The 16,860-nt window shown below is 51.5% G+C and overlaps 1 protein-coding gene across 1 annotated transcript in view; it reads left to right on the forward strand.

The window, feature by feature from the left end:
• The window catches only part of LOC140346739 (uncharacterized), a 116,533-nt gene that overhangs the window by 22,432 nt on the left and 77,241 nt on the right, over positions 1-16,860 (forward strand). The window contains exons 5-8 of the mRNA XM_072432923.1: positions 156-198; positions 4,647-4,709; positions 7,887-8,106; positions 10,532-10,759. Coding sequence (XP_072289024.1) covers positions 156-198; positions 4,647-4,709; positions 7,887-8,106; positions 10,532-10,759 — 554 coding nt within the window. The remainder of the gene's footprint in view (positions 1-155; positions 199-4,646; positions 4,710-7,886; positions 8,107-10,531; positions 10,760-16,860) is intronic.

The following is a 16,860-nucleotide window of genomic DNA, read 5'->3' on the forward strand; positions in this document are numbered from 1 at the left end:
GGCTAAAGCTAGTGTGTGTGAGGGGCGTGGCTAAAGCTAGTGTGTGTGAGGGGCGTGGCTAAAGCTAGTGTGTGTGAGGGGCGTGGCTAAAGCTAGTGTGTGTGAGGGGCGTGGCTAAAGCCTCTACGCCGCGTTTGAACCTCTCTTTATGTCAGACGCTTCATGAGCTGGAAACATCAGATTGTGGCTCTTGACAAAGTGAGCGCCGCGCGGTCTTAAACAGGAAACAGACGATGCTAACGTGCTTTGCTAAGCCTTTGGGCTCTACGTATAAATAAGCATCACTGAAAGAATAACGGTTTATCACAAGATCAAGCCAGTGTTAGAGGAGAAAGGATTACTTTGTTTTTCTTATTTTTGCCCAATCATCTCGCTCCAAAGCCTCTCATGGCCCAGTTTCATCACTTAAACTACAGTTCAATTAAAGGTTGAATGGACCATTTTTCAGCGATTTGAGAACTCAGGTGGAAGTGCTCATGCCACTCCCCCGCGGTCAAGCCACTCCCCCGTGCACATGCCACTCCCCCGCGGTCAAGCCACTCCCCCGTGCACATGCCACTCCCCCGCGGTCAAGCCACTCCCCCGTGCACATGCCACTCCCCCGCGGTCAAGCCACTCCCCCGTGCACATGCCACTCCCCCGCGGTCAAGCCACTCCCCCATGCACATGCCACTCCCCCGCGGTCAAGCCACTCCCCCGTGCACATGCCACTCCCCCGCGGTCAAGCCACTCCCCCGTGCACATGCCACTCCCCCGCGGTCAAGCCACTCCCCCGTGCACATGCCACTCCCCCGCGGTCAAGCCACTCCCCCGTGCACATGCCACTCCCCCGCGGTCAAGCCACTCCCCCATGCACATGCCACTCCCCCGCGGTCAAGCCACTCCCCCGTGCACATGCCACTCCCCCGCGGTCAAGCCACTCCCCCGTGCACATGCCACTCCCCCGCGGTCAAGCCACTCCCCCATGCACATGCCACTCCCCCGTGCTCAAGCCACTCCCCCGTGCTCATGCCACTCCCCCGTGCTCATGCCACTCCCCCGTGCACATGCCACTCCCCCGTGCACATGCCACTCCCCCGTGCACATGCCACTCCCCCGCGGTCAAGCCACTCCCCCGTGCACATGCCACTCCCCCGCGGTCAAGCCACTCCCCCGTGCACATGCCACTCCCCCGTGCTCAAGCCACTCCCCCGTGCACATGCCACTCCCCCGTGCACATGCCACTCCCCCGTGCTCAAGCCACTCCCCCGTGCACATGCCACTCCCCCGTGCTCATGCCACTCCCCCGTGCTCGTGCCACTCCCCCGTGCACATGCCACTCCCCCGTGCTCGTGCCACTCCCCCGTGCACATGCCCCTCCCCCGTGCACATGCCACTCCCCCGTGCACATGCCACTCCCCCGTGCTCATGCCACTCCCCCGTGCACATGCCACTCCCCCATTGCATCATCACTCGTCTCCCGTAGATTTCCGTCTCTTCTGAGTCAGCTCGAACTGTCTTTCTCCGTCTTCATCCCGTACACTGAGGGAACTATATTATGATAGTGCTGCTCTTTGGGGACGAGCCACACAAGGCTGCAGGTGAACGAGGCTCTGCAGGTGAACGAGGCTCTGCAGGTGAACGAGGCTCTGCAGGTGAACGAGGCTCTGCAGGTGAGCGAGGCTCTGCAGGTGAACCAGGCTCTGCAGGTGAACGAGGCTCTGCAGGTGAACGAGGCTCTGCAGGTGAACGAGGCTCTGCAGGTGAGCGAGGCTCTGCAGGTGAGCGAGGCTCTGCAGGTGAGCGAGGCTCTGCAGGTGAACGAGGCTCTGCAGGTGAACCAGGCTCTGCAGGTGAGCGAGGCTCTGCAGGTGAACGAGGCTCTGCAGGTGAGCGAGGCTCTGCAGGTGAGCGAGGCTCTGCAGGTGAGCGAGGCTCTGCAGGTGAACGAGGCTCTGCAGGTGAACCAGGCTCTGCAGGTGAGCGAGGCTCTGCAGGTGAACGAGGCTCTGCAGGTGAACCAGGCTCTGCAGGTGAACGAGGCTCTGCAGGTGAACGAGGCTCTGCAGGTGAGCGAGGCTCTGCAGGTGAGCGAGGCTCTGCAGGTGAACCAGGCTCTGCAGGTGAGCGAGGCTCTGCAGGTGAACCAGGCTCTGCAGGTGAACCAGGCTCTGCAGGTGAACAGTAGGTGCGTTTTATGATTGATACGTGGCAGGACTAATGGACAGTCCACGCCACGAGGAAATGAGACTCAGATTTGGGCCCAAAAAATCGTCCATTCAACCTTTAAGGACAGGAACCCTTTTTGTTCTGTGCTCACACTGACTGTGTGCGCGTATGTGCGTGTGTGTGTGTGTGTGTGTATGTGTGTGTGTGTGTGTGTGTGCGTGCGTGTGTGTGTGTGTGCGTGCGTGCGTGCGTGTGTGTGTGTGTGTGTGTGTGTGTGTGTGTGTGTGTTTTAGGGGGAAGGTGTTTGGGATCGACTTCTCTTCCGGGCGGTGCAGGATCAGTCCTCTTCCTTTAGTGAATGTGGTGAGTACAAGTCAAACACAGACACAGAATCTTTCACAGATTCGTTCATATCTCTGGAATGACATGACCTTTTTATTGTATATAAGTATTATACTATTATTATTATTATTATAAGTATTATAGTATTAAAAAGTTCAAACTGGTCTGAGCGTTGTCAGGTCATAGACTGTGCACATCAGCCAATCACAGCAGTTATAACCATAGACACTTCGTCACATTAAAGTATATTTATGTCATGTATCTGTCTCACCAGTCACATGACAAGTTCAGAAATCTCAACTGTAAGTAAGTTAAAGTAGTTAAAGTAAGTTAGCCTTTAGCTCAAATGCTAAGGTGGCGCTCCCTTGATTATTCATAACGTGCATGTTTTTCAAGCTAATGCAGAGCAGCTCCATGACATCATCACACACAGGGGGAGGTGCTAAGTAGTTGACAGCCCGAGGGTGTGGTTTCATGGCTACCATAGAGCCAATCAGGAGCAAAGGTACACGCCCCTTTCTTCCTTAGAAGAATGGGTGAGCGCTTAGCGCTTAGCACCTTAGCACTTGGCAACGAGATGTGCTAGCTTTCAATCAAATTGTTGCTCATACGAGGTGGAGACCTCGAGGAAAGAGGACAACGTCCAGTCTCACTGAGACAAGCTCTGACCCATGACGGCTTTAGATCGTGACCAATCAGATCAGAGAGAGGACAAAGCACAAACTCTGGATTTCACTATTTCAACTGGCGCCTGATCACATGACTAATGTGTGGAGCCCTGATTAAACATGTGCTATTTCTTTCAAAAACAGGAAATTGTCCATAAGTACATGTGTTTCACTTAAACTGACCCATAAACTGACCCATATCTCTTGGAGATGATGTAATTAATAACATTAGGCGACTGTTTAACTGTCGAGCCAAACGACATGATGAAATTACTACTATAAATGACGCTCTCGTTGTGTCATGTGTAACTGACTTGTCTCTGCTCTCTCTGCTGCCCCCTCAGGCCATGGTGAGTACTGACATGTGTCACCTTTAACACATCCACTAGTCCTGAACGTTCTATAATGAGATGACAGTGTTCAGACAGTGCAGGTGGTGTTCAGACAGTGTTCAGACAGTGCAGGTGGTGTTCAGACAGTGTTCAGACAGTGCAGGTGGTGTTCAGACAGTGTTCAGACAGTGCAGGTGGTGTTCAGACAGTGTTCAGACAGTGCAGGTGGTGTTCAGACAGTGTTCAGACAGTGCAGGTGTTGTTCAGACAGTGTTCAGACAGTGCAGGTGGTGTTCAGACAGTGTTCAGACAGTGCAGGTGTTGTTCAGACAGTGTTCAGACAGTGCAGGTGGTGTTCAGACAGTGTTCAGACAGTGCAGGTGGTGTTCAGACAGTGTTCAGACAGTGCAGGTGGTGTTCAGACAGTGTTCAGACAGTGCAGGTGGTGTTCAGACAGTGTTCAGACAGTGCAGGTGGTGTTCAGACAGTGTTCAGACAGTGCAGGTGGTGTTAAGACAGTGTTCAGACAGTGCAGGTGGTGTTCAGACAGTGTTCAGACAGTGCAGGTGGTGTTCAGACAGTGTTCAGACAGTGCAGGTGGTGTTCAGACAGTGTTCAGACAGTGCAGGTGGTGTTCAGACAGTGTTCAGACAGTGCAGGTGGTGTTCAGACAGTGTTCAGACAGTGCAGGTGGTGTTCAGACAGTGTTCAGACAGTGCAGGTGGTGTTAAGACAGTGTTCAGACAGTGCAGGTGGTGTTCAGACAGTGTTCAGACAGTGCAGGTGGTGTTCAGACAGTGTTCAGACAGTGCAGGTGGTGTTCAGACAGTGCAGGTGGTGTTCAGACAGTGTTCAGACAGTGCAGGTGGTGTTTAGACAGTGCAGGTGGTGTTCAGACAGTGTTCAGACAGTGCAGGTGGTGTTCAGACAGTGTTCAGACAGTGCAGGTGGTGTTCAGACAGTGTTCAGACAGTGCAGGTGGTGTTCAGACAGTGCAGGTGGTGTTCAGACAGTGTTCAGACAGTGCAGGTGGTGTTTAGACAGTGTTCAGACAGTGCAGGTGGTGTTTAGACAGTGCAGGTGGTGTTCAGACAGTGTTCAGACAGTGCAGGTGGTGTTCAGACCGTGTTCAGACTGCTGGTGGTGTGTGTTCCAGACGGTGGTGCAGAGCAGGAGGGCGGTGCAGTCCAGTCCAGCCTCCCTGAGGGACGAGCAGCTGGTGAGTCTCACATGTCTCCACAGTGTGGACATCAGAGTGTGGACACATCAGTGTGGACACATCAGTGTGGACACGTCAGTGGGACACATCAGTGTGGACACGTCAGTGGGACACATCAGTGTGGACACATCAGTGTGGACACGTCAGTGTGGACACATCAGTGTGGACACATCAGTGTGGAGACATCAGTGTAGACACATCAGTGTGGACACATCAGTGGGACACGTCAGTGGGACACGTCAGTGGGGACACGTCAGTGTGGACACATCAGTGTGGACACATCAGTGTGGACACATCAGTGGGACACGTCAGTGGGGACACATCAGTGTGGACACATCAGTGGGACACGTCAGTGGGGACACGTCAGTGTGGACACATCAGTGTGGACACATCAGTGTGGACACATCAGTGGGACACATCAGTGGAACACATCAGTGTGGACACATCAGTGTGGATACATCAGTGGGACACATCAGTGGGACATAGTGGGACACATCAGTGGGACACATCAGTGGGACACATCAGTGGGACACATCAGTGTGGACACATCAGTGGGACACATCAGTGTGGACACATCAGTGTGGACACATCAGTGGGACATAGTGGGACACATCAGTGTGGACACATCAGTGTGGACACATCAGTGGGACACATCAGTGTGGACACATCAGTGGGACACATCAGTGGAACACATCAGTGGAACACATCAGTGTGGACACATCAGTGGGACACATCAGTGTGGACACATCAGTGGGACACATCAGTAGGACACATCAGTGTGGACACATCAGTGGGACATAGTGGGACACATCAGTGTGGACACATCAGTGTGGACACATCAGTGGGACACATCAGTAGGACACATCAGTGTGGACACATCATTGTGGACACATCAGTGGGACACATCAGTGGGACACATCAGTGGGACACATCAGTGGGACACATCAGTGGGACACTGAGGACACAGAAATCATACTTAGAGTTTGTTGCTGAACAATCTTCACAAGATTTGGAAGGATTTGTTCAAATCTAATTCAAAACTGGATTTATTCCGATTTTAACTAGAGTACATTGGCAAAATTTGAATTTTTATAACAATTTTAAGTCAAATCTAGTTCCTAAAGAACTAAATTGTTAAGAAAATTAAATAATTCAGATTTAAATGTGTTCATTGTCAGCAGTAAGTCAGACCTGTTCCCAGTGCATGTTGGACTCCTCAGGGCTGCGCTTTGTCACCGGTTCTGTTCATAGTTTTTATGGACAGAATTTCTAGGCGTGGTCAGGGGTCAGAGGGTGTGGTCAGGGGTCAGAGGGTGTGGTCAGGGGTTGGAGGGTGTGGTCAGGGGTCAGAGGGTGTGGTCAGGGGTCGGAGGGTGTGGTCAGGGGTCAAAGGGTGTGGTCAGGGGTCGGAGGGTGTGGTCAGGGGTTGGAGGGTGAGGTCAGGGGTCGGAGGGTGTTGTCAGGGGTCGGAGGGTGTGGTCAGGGGTCAGAGGGTGTGGTCAGGGGTCAGAGGGTGTGGTCAGGGGTCGGAGGGTGTGGTCAGGGGTCAGAGGGTGTGGTCAGGGGTCGGAGGGTGTTGTCAGGGGTCAGAGGGTGTGGTCAGGGGTCAGAGGGTGTGGTCAGGGGTCGAAGGGTGTCCGGTTTGGGGACCACAGGATCTCATCTCTGCTGTTTGCAGACGATGTTGTCCTGAGGCTCCATCAAACCTGGACCTGCAACATGCACTGGGACAAGAGGGAAGCGTCTGGGATGAGATTCAGCTCCGAATCCGAGGCCATAGTTCTCAACTGGAAAAAGGTGTCTTGCCCTCTCCAGGTGGGTGGAGGGTCCTTGTTCTCTTCAGGTGGGTGGGGAGTCCTTGTCCTCTCCAGGTGGGTGGGGGGTCCTTGTTCTCTTCAGGTGGGTGGGGGGTCCTTGTCCTCTCCAGGTGGGTGGGGGGTCCTTGCTCTCTCCAGGTGGGTGGGGGGTCCTTGTCCTCTCCAGGTGGGTGGGGGGTCCTTGTCCTCTCCAGGTGGGTGGAGGGTCCTTGTTCTCTTCAGGTGGATGGGGGGTCCTTGTCCTCTCCAGGTGGGTGGGGGGTCCTTGTCCTCTCCAGGTGGGTGGGGGGTCCTTGTTCTCTTCAGGTGGGTGGGGAGTCCTTGTTCTCTTCAGGTGGGTGGGGAGTCCTTGTCCTCTTCAGGTGGGTGGGGGGTCCTTGCTCTCTCCAGGTGGGTGGGGGGTCCTTGTCCTCTTCAGGTGGGTGGGGGGTCCTTGTCCTCTCCAGGTGGGTGGGGGGTCCTTGTCCTCTCCAGGTGGGTGGGGGGTCCTTGTCCTCTCCAGGTGGGTGGAGGGTCCTTGTTCTCTTCAGGTGGGTGGGGGGTCCTTGTTCTCTTCAGGTGGGTCTTGTTCTCGAGTGAGTGAAGGATGGAGCGTGAGATCAATAGTTGGATCGGTGCAGCAGCTGCAGTGATGCAGTCGCTGCATCGACTGTTGTGGTGAAGAAGGAGCTGAGTCCAAAGACAAAGCTCTGGATTTACCGGTCGGTCTACGTTCTGACCTCACCTATGGTCATGAGCTTTGGGTAGTGACCGAAAGGACAAGATCGTGGATACAAGCGGTCAAAATGAGTTTCCTCCGCCGTGTGGCTGAACGCTCCCTTAGAGATAGGGGGAGGGGCTCGGCTATACGGGGGGAGCTCGGAGTAGAGCCGCTGCTCCTCCAGCTGAGGTGGCTCGGGCATCTGTTCCGGAGCCTCCTGGGCCCCTCCCTCAGGAGGTGTTTCAGGCATGTCCCACCGGGAAGAGCCCTCGGGAAGACCCAGGACACGCTGGAGAGACTATGTCTCTCGGCTGGCCTGGGAACGCCTTGGGATCCCCCCGGAGGAGTTGGAGGAAGTGTCTGGGGAGAGGAAGTCTGGGAGTCCCTGCTTAGACTGCTGCCCCCGCGACCCGGCCCCGGATAAAGCGGCAGAAGATGGATGGATGGAGATTTAAAAGTCTGAAATATGTGACATTTTTTACACTTACAATGCCTTATTTTCCATGAGATCATTAGATGATGATGATATAACCACAGAAGAAGAACGTAAGATGTTTTCAGCTGTCTCATGTCTCATGTCTCATGTCTCATGTCATTGAAATAGTTGCAGTGAGTTAAGCTCCTTGTCCCTCGCCCCATGTGTCCCCTGTATCCTCTCAGAAGACCCACGTGTATCAGAAGACCTTGCAGGCGCTCATCTACCCCGTGTCCTGCACCGCCCCACACCACTTCGATGTGTGGACAGCCACCGCTCCCACCTACTGCCACGAGTGTGAGGGGCTCCTGTGGGGCCTCGCCCGGCAGGGGCTCCGCTGTGCCCAGTGCGGGGTCAAAGTGCACGACAAGTGTCGAGAGCTGCTGAACGCCGACTGTCTGCAGAGTGAGTCCATCATGAGACCAGCTGTCACCATGGTTACTACAGTGCAGTCTATATATATATATATATATATATATATATATATATATATATATATATATATATATATATATATATATATACATAGACACCTCTGTGGGTGGTCTCTATTTCTTCCCCTTCTAGCTGGGCTCCTCCCCCAGAGGCCCCTGGGAGCTTGAGGCTTCTTCAGTATCTTTGCTGTTCCTGCACTTTTCTGGACCGAGATGTCTGATGTTTTCCCTGGATCTGCTCAAGTCATTCCTCCAGTTTGAGGGTCACTCCTCCAGTTTGGGGGTCATTCCTCCAGTTTGAGGGTCACTCCTCCAGTTTGAGGGTCATTCCTCCAGTTTGAGGGTCACTCCTCCAGTTTGAGGGTCACTCCTCCAGTTTGAGGGTCACTCCTCCAGTTTGGGGGTCTTTCCTCCAGTTTGGGGGTCATTCCTCCAGTTTGGGGGTCACTCCTCCAGTTTGGGTGTCACTCCTCCAGTTTGGGGGTCACTCCTCCAGTTTGGGGGTCATTCCTCCAGTTTGAGGGTCACTGCCCCAAGTGCTCCGGTCACTACAGCACCACTGATACCTTCAGGCTCCAGACCTTCTCCAGCTCCTCTCTGAGGCCTTGAGATGTCTCTAGTTTCTCATGTTCTTTTTTCCAGTTGTTTCCATCCCATGATGCACTGCAATGTCCACCACCACAGCTTTCCTCTGACCCTTCAGACCACCACTATGTCCGGTTGGTTCTCCATTACCATTCTGTCTGTATCTGGAAATCCCAGAGGACCTTGTCTCGGTCGTTCTCCACCTTTGGAGGTGTTTCCACTTTGTCCTTGGGGTCTCCAGCTCGTGCTCTGCACAGATGTTTCTGTTCACTGTGTCAGCTCCTGGTGATGGAGCTCCATGTGTGCTGTCCCTGCAGCATCTGCACCTGCAGTTATGTGTGGGATGGTCTCAGGGGCCCCCACAGCCTACACCTTGGATCTTGTCTGGTGGTAGATCTGGGCCTCTATTGATCTGGTATTCAGGTCCTGCTCCTGTCCTGTCCTGCTCCTGTCCTGCCCCTGTCCTGCCATGATCAGTGCCTCTGTCCTTCAGCCTGGCTCTTTCTAACCATTGGTAGGATTTCGTGATATCGGCCACTTCAATTATGTTCCAGTGGTAAATCCCATGTAGGGGCGTGTCCTTCCATGTAGGGGCGTGTCCTCCCATGTAGGGGCGTGTCCTCCCATGTAGGGGCGTGTCCTCCCATGTAGGGGCGTATCCTTCCATGATGGTCCCTCCAGCACCTCCTCGTCCTCTGTTCCTCATTGTCCGAGACATTCACTGAGCACGTCCTCTGTAGGAGCCTTGTCCTTGATGTACTTATGGATCTTGGACGTTTAGTCCTGGATAGTGGCTCTCACACTCACTAGTCCCGCCTCCTTCTTTACGGCTAGTGTCCAGTCTCAGGGTGCTAGTGTCCAGTCTCAGGGTGCTAGTGTCCAGTCTCAGGGTGCTAGTGTCCAGTCTCAGGGTGCTAGTGTCCAGTCTCAGGGTGCTAGTGTCCAGTCTCAGGGTGCTAGTGTCCAGTCTCAGGGTGCTAGTGTACAGTCTCAGGGTGCTGGATTTGGGATGGAACCCTCCATGATCAGGAGCTTTCGTGTCTTAACATCTGTGGTCTGCATCTCCTCCTTTGGCCAACTGATTATTCCTGCAGGGTCTGATCACTGGCAGGGCGTGGCAGGGTCTGATCACTGGCAGGGCGTGGCAGGGTCGGATCACTGGCAGGGCGTGGCAGTGTCGGATCACTGGCAGGGCGTGGCTTTTTAGCTGCTTTCCTTGTTTCCTCTTCGTTGCCATTTGTCTGTGGGATTCCCAGGTGCTTGTAACTGTCCTCAATGTCGGCTCTCGTTCCTTCGGCGGTGACTAGCTCGATGGGTAAGTCACCTGACTTTGAATAGCTCGATGGGTAAGTCACCTGACTTTGACTAGCTCGATGGGTAAGTCACCTGACTTTGACTAGCTCGATGGGTAAGTCACCTGACTTTGACTAGCTCGATGGGTAAGTCACCTGACTTTGACTAGCTCGATGGGTAAGTCACCTGACTTTCACACTGAGACACATGAGCCAGTTTGGGTCCTTAGGCCCTTTGTGCTACTGCCTGCCTCAAAAACCATGAGAGAACACGAGATAAATGAGGTGCTGGCTCAGACGTCTGTGTCAGGTGCTGGAGAACCAGAGCAGCTCCATGACAAATGTGCGACTGGGCGAGATGAAACAACTTGGCTCTGTTAGAATATATATCTATATATATGTTTCTGTCTGTATTATATATATAATACATGTCAAGGTGTTTTCACTCATGTTAGTCACATTAGACACAACTTTGTGCTGACGCTGACGGAGCTGACGGTGTCGCCTCTTCTCTGGCAGGAGCAGTGGAGAAGAGCTCTAAGAGCGGGGCAGAAGACCACACCCACCACATCATCACGGCCATCAAGGACAGGATGAAGATCCGCGAGAGGAACTCGCTGGAGATCTTTGAGGAGATCCGAAAGGTCTTTAACATCTCCAAGTCGGCCCATGCTCAGCAGATGAAGTCGGCCAAGCAGAGCGTCCTGGACGGCACCGCCAAGTGGTCAGCCAAGCTCTCCATAACGGGTCAGTGGATCGTTTTCTTCACAGTCACACTCTTTTTCACACTCTTTTTCCTTTAACCCAGTCAATATTCACATTCTCCCAAAAATGTATTTTTGGCTGAAATCCAGCTCATTATGTCCAAAATGTTTTCCATTTCATTATTTCAAATTGATCCAAAATAATTTTGATATTTGATATATCAAAATTAAATTAGCATAAGAAAATATTGACATGAATCTGGAGAGTGGGATGTGCCAGTCCATATATGGTGAAAGTGTTTGAACCAATGAAAGGCAATGAAAGAAGTGAGAAATAACATGATTTGATTTCCTGTTTTTCAATGTGTTTCCAAAATAAATACAAAATAAAAAAATAAAATAAAATGAAACATTCAGAATCATAAAAGATTTATTGCCATTGTCATTGAACAGAATTCACAAACACAGGAACTTGCTTTGGTGATTAAGTGCAACATAAAACAATGAAGAAGGCAACTGTTGTTGTGATTTTGGGCCTTACAAAAATAAATTCATTTGATTTGATTTGATTTGAAGAAACAACCTATAGAAGTCAAAAAGAAACATAATTTAAATCTGATATATAAGAAATAAAAATAGGCTATAAGACAAAAAAATAAGAATAGGCTTACTATGAACACAAATGTACAGTTGAATTGACATATGTAATGCAGAAAGTGAACAGTGAGTGAGAGATTAAATTGTAGTTAAAGTGTTTATGAGTCCAACGGCCGAGGAAAGAAACTGTTCTAATGGAGCTGAAGAGTGGCTCCAGCTCCAGTGTCGCCCTCACGTCAGATCCAGAGTCAGATCCTCCTGCATCTGGAACTAACCCAGGTTTATACTTATCCCAAGGAGGTTTTTGGTAGTTTTTCCTGGTCGAGAAGGAGGAGCAAAGGACAGAAGGAGGAGCTAAGGACAGAAGGAGGAGCTAAGGACAGAAGGAGGGTCTAAGGAAGGACAGAAGGAGGAGCTAAGGACAGAAGGAGGAGCTAAGGACAGAAGGAGGGTCTAAGGACAGAAGGAGGGTCTAAGGACAGAAGGCGGGTCTAAAGACAGAAGGAGGGTCTAAGGACTGAAGGAGGGTCTAAGGACAGAAGGAGGGTCTAAGGACTGAGGACTCTGGGACATCGTCCCTCGTCGCCACAGACATTGTTGATTCATTTTTCACTGTCGCCCTCAGAGGAAACTGTTGTTGTGATTTTGGGCCTTACAAAAATAAATTGAATTGAATGGTGGGAGGTTCTGGTCCGGATGGACCGGGGCCTCCTGCCTGAGGGGAGTGGCCTCCTGCCTGAGGGGAGTGGCTCAAATAGTCCGTGTCCAGGGTGAGAAGAGTCGGCTGTGATCCGACCTGTTCGTCCCAGAGTCCTGAGACGTACAGGTCCTACAGAGATGGAAGTCTGCAGCCGATCACCTTCTCATCAGAGGGCGCTGTAGTCTCTGTTTGTCCCTGGCTATGGCTCCAGCGTACCACATGGTGATGGAGGAGGTGATGGAGGAGGTGATGGAGGAGGTGATGGAGGAGGTGATGGAGGAGGTGAGGATGGACTCAATGATGGCCGTGTAGAACTGCACCATCATCTGCTCTGGCAGCTTGTCTTTCCTCAGCTGCTGCAGGAAGTACATCCTCTGCTGGTCCTTCTTGATGAGGAGCTGATGGTGGCTCCTCCCACTTGAGGTCCTGGTGATGGTGGCTCCTCCCACTTGAGGTCCTGGTGATGGTGGTGCAGAGGAGGTGGAGGGAGTCTGAGATGGTGAGGGGGGACTGTGACTTTCCTGAAGTCCACGATCATCTCCACTGTCAGTGCTCCCCCTGCAGGTGGAGTCGGCGCTCCACCTGCAGGGGGAGTCGGCGCTCCACCTGCAGGGGGAGTCGGCGCTCCCCCTGCAGGTGGAGTCAGGCACGTTGAGCTGGGAGAGCTTGTCTGGAGCAGAGCAGGACAAGCTCTATAGACTTGTAGCGTTGTTTTTCTTTGTTGTTGTTTATGCGCATGGGAGTGTCTACAGAGCCGACACTGTCATGTTATTTTGTGCCGCGGCTCCTGAAACTGCTGTGCTATTTGACCGCGCTGGTTTAGACCGCGCCGGGTTAGGGTTAGGGTTAGCCATGAGGCTATATGGCCGTGCCGCGGCTCCTGAAACTGCTGGGCCATTTGACCGCGTCGCGGCTCTGCAGCCACAGCCTTTGTGCAACGCGGAGAGCTCACCAGACGCAGACTAAACCCAGACTAAACCCAGACTAAACCCAAACTAAACCCAAACTAAACCCAGACTAAACCCAGACTAAACCCAGACTAATCCAGGTCCAAACCCCAGAGATGCTGAACACAGAATACCGTCACTCATCTCTGCTTCTAAACTCGACTTGTGATCCATAAAGGAGGAGGAGCCACGGGAGCGGGTGATCCTGATGCCACACCCCCAGACTGCTGTGATGACCCGCATTAAAGCCACTTCATACTTCATAAGAAGTTTGTTGGTTGGTGTTGTTGTTTTATGGTTGCCATCCGAGTGTTGCACTACACCAGACTTTACTCCTCAGACTTTGTTCGTGCACGTCGGGCTTAAAGAACAAAGATGTCATGAGGTCATTTTGTTCTCACAGTCTTTGTTGGTCAGTTCTCTCAGCCGTCGTCAACTAGGTTCTGATTGGCTCAACCAGGGGTCCCCAACCACCGGGCCGGGGACCGGTATTGGTCCGCAACACGTTTGCTACCGGGCCGCACATAAAATAATCTGTCAGTGACGCATCTTCTCACGTAACTCTCGCCTGTCACTCATGACACTAATGAGCTCGTCTGTGGATTTATCATGAAGCCATATAGGAAATGGCCAATGAAATCCATTAAATATAATGGAAAGTGTATTATATATCTGCTCTTGTCCTGCATGAGAACATCACTGATACTGGATTATACATGTATAATACATGTATAATACATGTATAATACATGTATAATACATGTATTATACATGTATTATACATGTATTATACATGTATAATTATACATGTATAATACATGTATTATACATGTATTATACATGTATAATTATACATGTATTATACATGTATAATACATGTATTATACATGTATTATACATGTATAATACATGTATAATACATGTATAATTATACATGTATTATACATGTATTATACATGTATAATACATGTATTATACATGTATAATACATGTATTATACATGTATAATACATGTATTATACATGTATTATACATGTATAATACATGTATAATACATGTATAATTATACATGTATTATACATGTATAATTATACATGTATTATACATGTATTATACATGTATTATACATGTATAATACATGTATTATACATGTATTATACATGTATTATACATGTATTATACATGTATAATACATGTATTATACATGTATAATACATGTATTATACATGTATAATTATACATGTATTATACATGTATTATACATGTATTATACATGTATAATACATGTATTATACATGTATTATACATGTATTATACATGTATTATACATGTATAATACATGTATTATACGTCATCGCGGATGCGTCGCTTCAAACATGCTGCTCAAAAGTAGAACCACAAGACAGCCAAAATGAGTGAAAAACAAAAGTCTTTGGAGAGCGTTTTGCAAAGGGGAAAAGACCAAGTGAGGAGTCAGCAATGATTTTGGACATGTCTCCTGGGCCAGAATTCTGCAACTGCAGCGCGATCACCTGTTTTTACTTTTACAAGAGTCTAAGCGCTACTTCCCACACCGTGACGGCAACAAGACAAAACTACAGCAGACTGGATTTAAACACACTGTGGGTGTCATTGTTCTCCATCAGTCCTGATGGGACCACCTCGTGCACAGAAACACGTGCAGGGCTCCTACAGCCTGTGGTGACTTTTGCCACGTCTGTGATGAGCTTCAGTCAGAAGAACAGTGAGGACACGTGGAACTGGACCTTATGTTACTCACATTCACATCTTTTGGTATGATACACTTAAAAATGTACAAACCTGTCTTTGGAGCTGAATCGAATGGAAGCCTAAGCCCCGCCCACTTCCGCGAAAGTTAACCTGACCGTGACATAAACTGTCACACCGGTCGTGAAAATAAAACCTACATTATTCCGGTCCGTGGTGCAAAAAGGTTGGGGCCCCTGGGCTAAACCATTGCTTGATAAACTTACATATAAATATATTCCCACAAGTCTTTTTTGAGTGATGAGACCAGACACAGCTCTGCACGCTTCTCCCCCCTTCTCCCCCTCTCTCCCTCTCTCTCTCCCTCTCTCCCCTTCTCCCCCCTTCTCCCCCTCTCTCCCTCTCTCTCTCCCTCTCTCCCCTTCTCCCCCCTTCTCCCCCTCTCTCCCTCTCTCTCTCCCTCTCTCCCCTTCTCCCCCCTTCTCCCCCTCTCTCCCTCTCTCTCTCCCTCTCTCCCCTTCTCCCCCCTTCTCCCCCTCTCTCCCTCTCTCTCTCCCTCTCTCCCCTTCTCCCCCCTTCTCCCCCTCTCTCCCTCTCTCTCTCCCTCTCTCCCCTTCTCCCCCCTTCTCCCCCTCTCTCCCTCTCTCTCTCCCTCTCTCCCCTTCTCCCCCCTTCTCCCCCTCTCTCCCTCTCTCTCTCCCTCTCTCCCCTTCTCCCCCCTTCTCCCCCTCTCTCCCTCTCTCTCTCCCTCTCTCCCCTTCTCCCCCCTTCTCCCCCTCTCTCCCTCTCTCTCTCCCTCTCTCCCCTTCTCCCCCCTTCTCCCCCTCTCTCCCTCTCTCTCTCCCTCTCTCCCCTTCTCCCCCCTTCTCCCCCTCTCTCCCTCTCTCTCTCCCTCTCTCCCCTTCTCCCCCCTTCTCCCCCTCTCTCCCTCTCTCTCTCCCTCTCTCCCCTTCTCCCCCCTTCTCCCCCTCTCTCCCTCTCTCTCTCCCTCTCTCCCCTTCTCCCCCCTTCTCCCCCTCTCTCCCTCTCTCTCTCCCTCTCTCCCCTTCTCCCCCCTTCTCCCCCTCTCTCCCTCTCTCTCTCCCTCTCTCCCCTTCTCCCCCCTTCTCCCCCTCTCTCCCTCTCTCTCTCCCTCTCTCCCCTTCTCCCCCCTTCTCCCCCTCTCTCCCTCTCTCTCTCCCTCTCTCCCCTTCTCCCCCCTTCTCCCCCTCTCTCCCTCTCTCTCTCCCTCTCTCCCCTTCTCCCCCCTTCTCCCCCTCTCTCCCTCTCTCTCTCCCTCTCTCCCCTTCTCCCCCCTTCTCCCCCTCTCTCCCTCTCTCTCTCCCTCTCTCCCCTTCTCCCCCCTTCTCCCCCTCTCTCCCTCTCTCTCTCCCTCTCTCCCCTTCTCCCCCCTTCTCCCCCTCTCTCCCTCTCTCTCTCCCTCTCTCCCCTTCTCCCCCCTTCTCCCCCTCTCTCCCTCTCTCTCTCCCTCTCTCCCCTTCTCCCCCCTTCTCCCCCTCTCTCCCTCTCTCTCTCCCTCTCTCCCCTTCTCCCCCCTTCTCCCCCTCTCTCCCTCTCTCTCTCCCTCTCTCCCCTTCTCCCCCCTTCTCCCCCCCCCTCCCTCTCTCTCTCCCTCTCTCCCCTTCTCCCCCCTTCTCCCCCTCTCTCCCTCTCTCTCTCCCTCTCTCCCCAGGGAGAGGGGACCTCAAGTTGCTTCACTCCACCTCATATTTTGGCATAATCACACCTCTTTTTAGAATTCCATCATCAATTGCGCCAACTGCAAGAAAACACCAAGACAGGGGCAACAGTGACTCTTCTTCCATTATAGGCGAATGGGATGAAGTGCACGAGGGTCGATCCACCACGAGACTGAGCCGGGGGAGTAAATAAGTCTTATTTCTTCCATTTGGATCGGGTTAAATGGTTTTGTTTATTGATCCTCTACATTGATTGCTGAGGAACTTTTTCATTGATGATTACGGATCATTGATATTTCATGCGCTTCAATAGAATAAAATGAACTAAGCCAACTCGCTTCAGTTTGCCCCAGGGCAGCTGGGGCTATCTCACCAGCACCAAGTTTGGAGTGAGAGAATCATGCAGTGTAATGACTTTACATAGAAGGTGTTAAGCTTATGGTTATGGCTGGAGCACGTCTAACCTCTGTGCATGGGCGTGTCTGCTGTTTCA

This window comes from Eucyclogobius newberryi, unplaced genomic scaffold, assembly GCF_026437365.1.
Source record: "Eucyclogobius newberryi isolate DKJ021-1_F unplaced genomic scaffold, fEucNew1.0.hap1 SCAF_6, whole genome shotgun sequence".
Classification (NCBI taxonomy): Eukaryota; Metazoa; Chordata; class Actinopteri; order Gobiiformes; family Gobiidae; genus Eucyclogobius; species Eucyclogobius newberryi.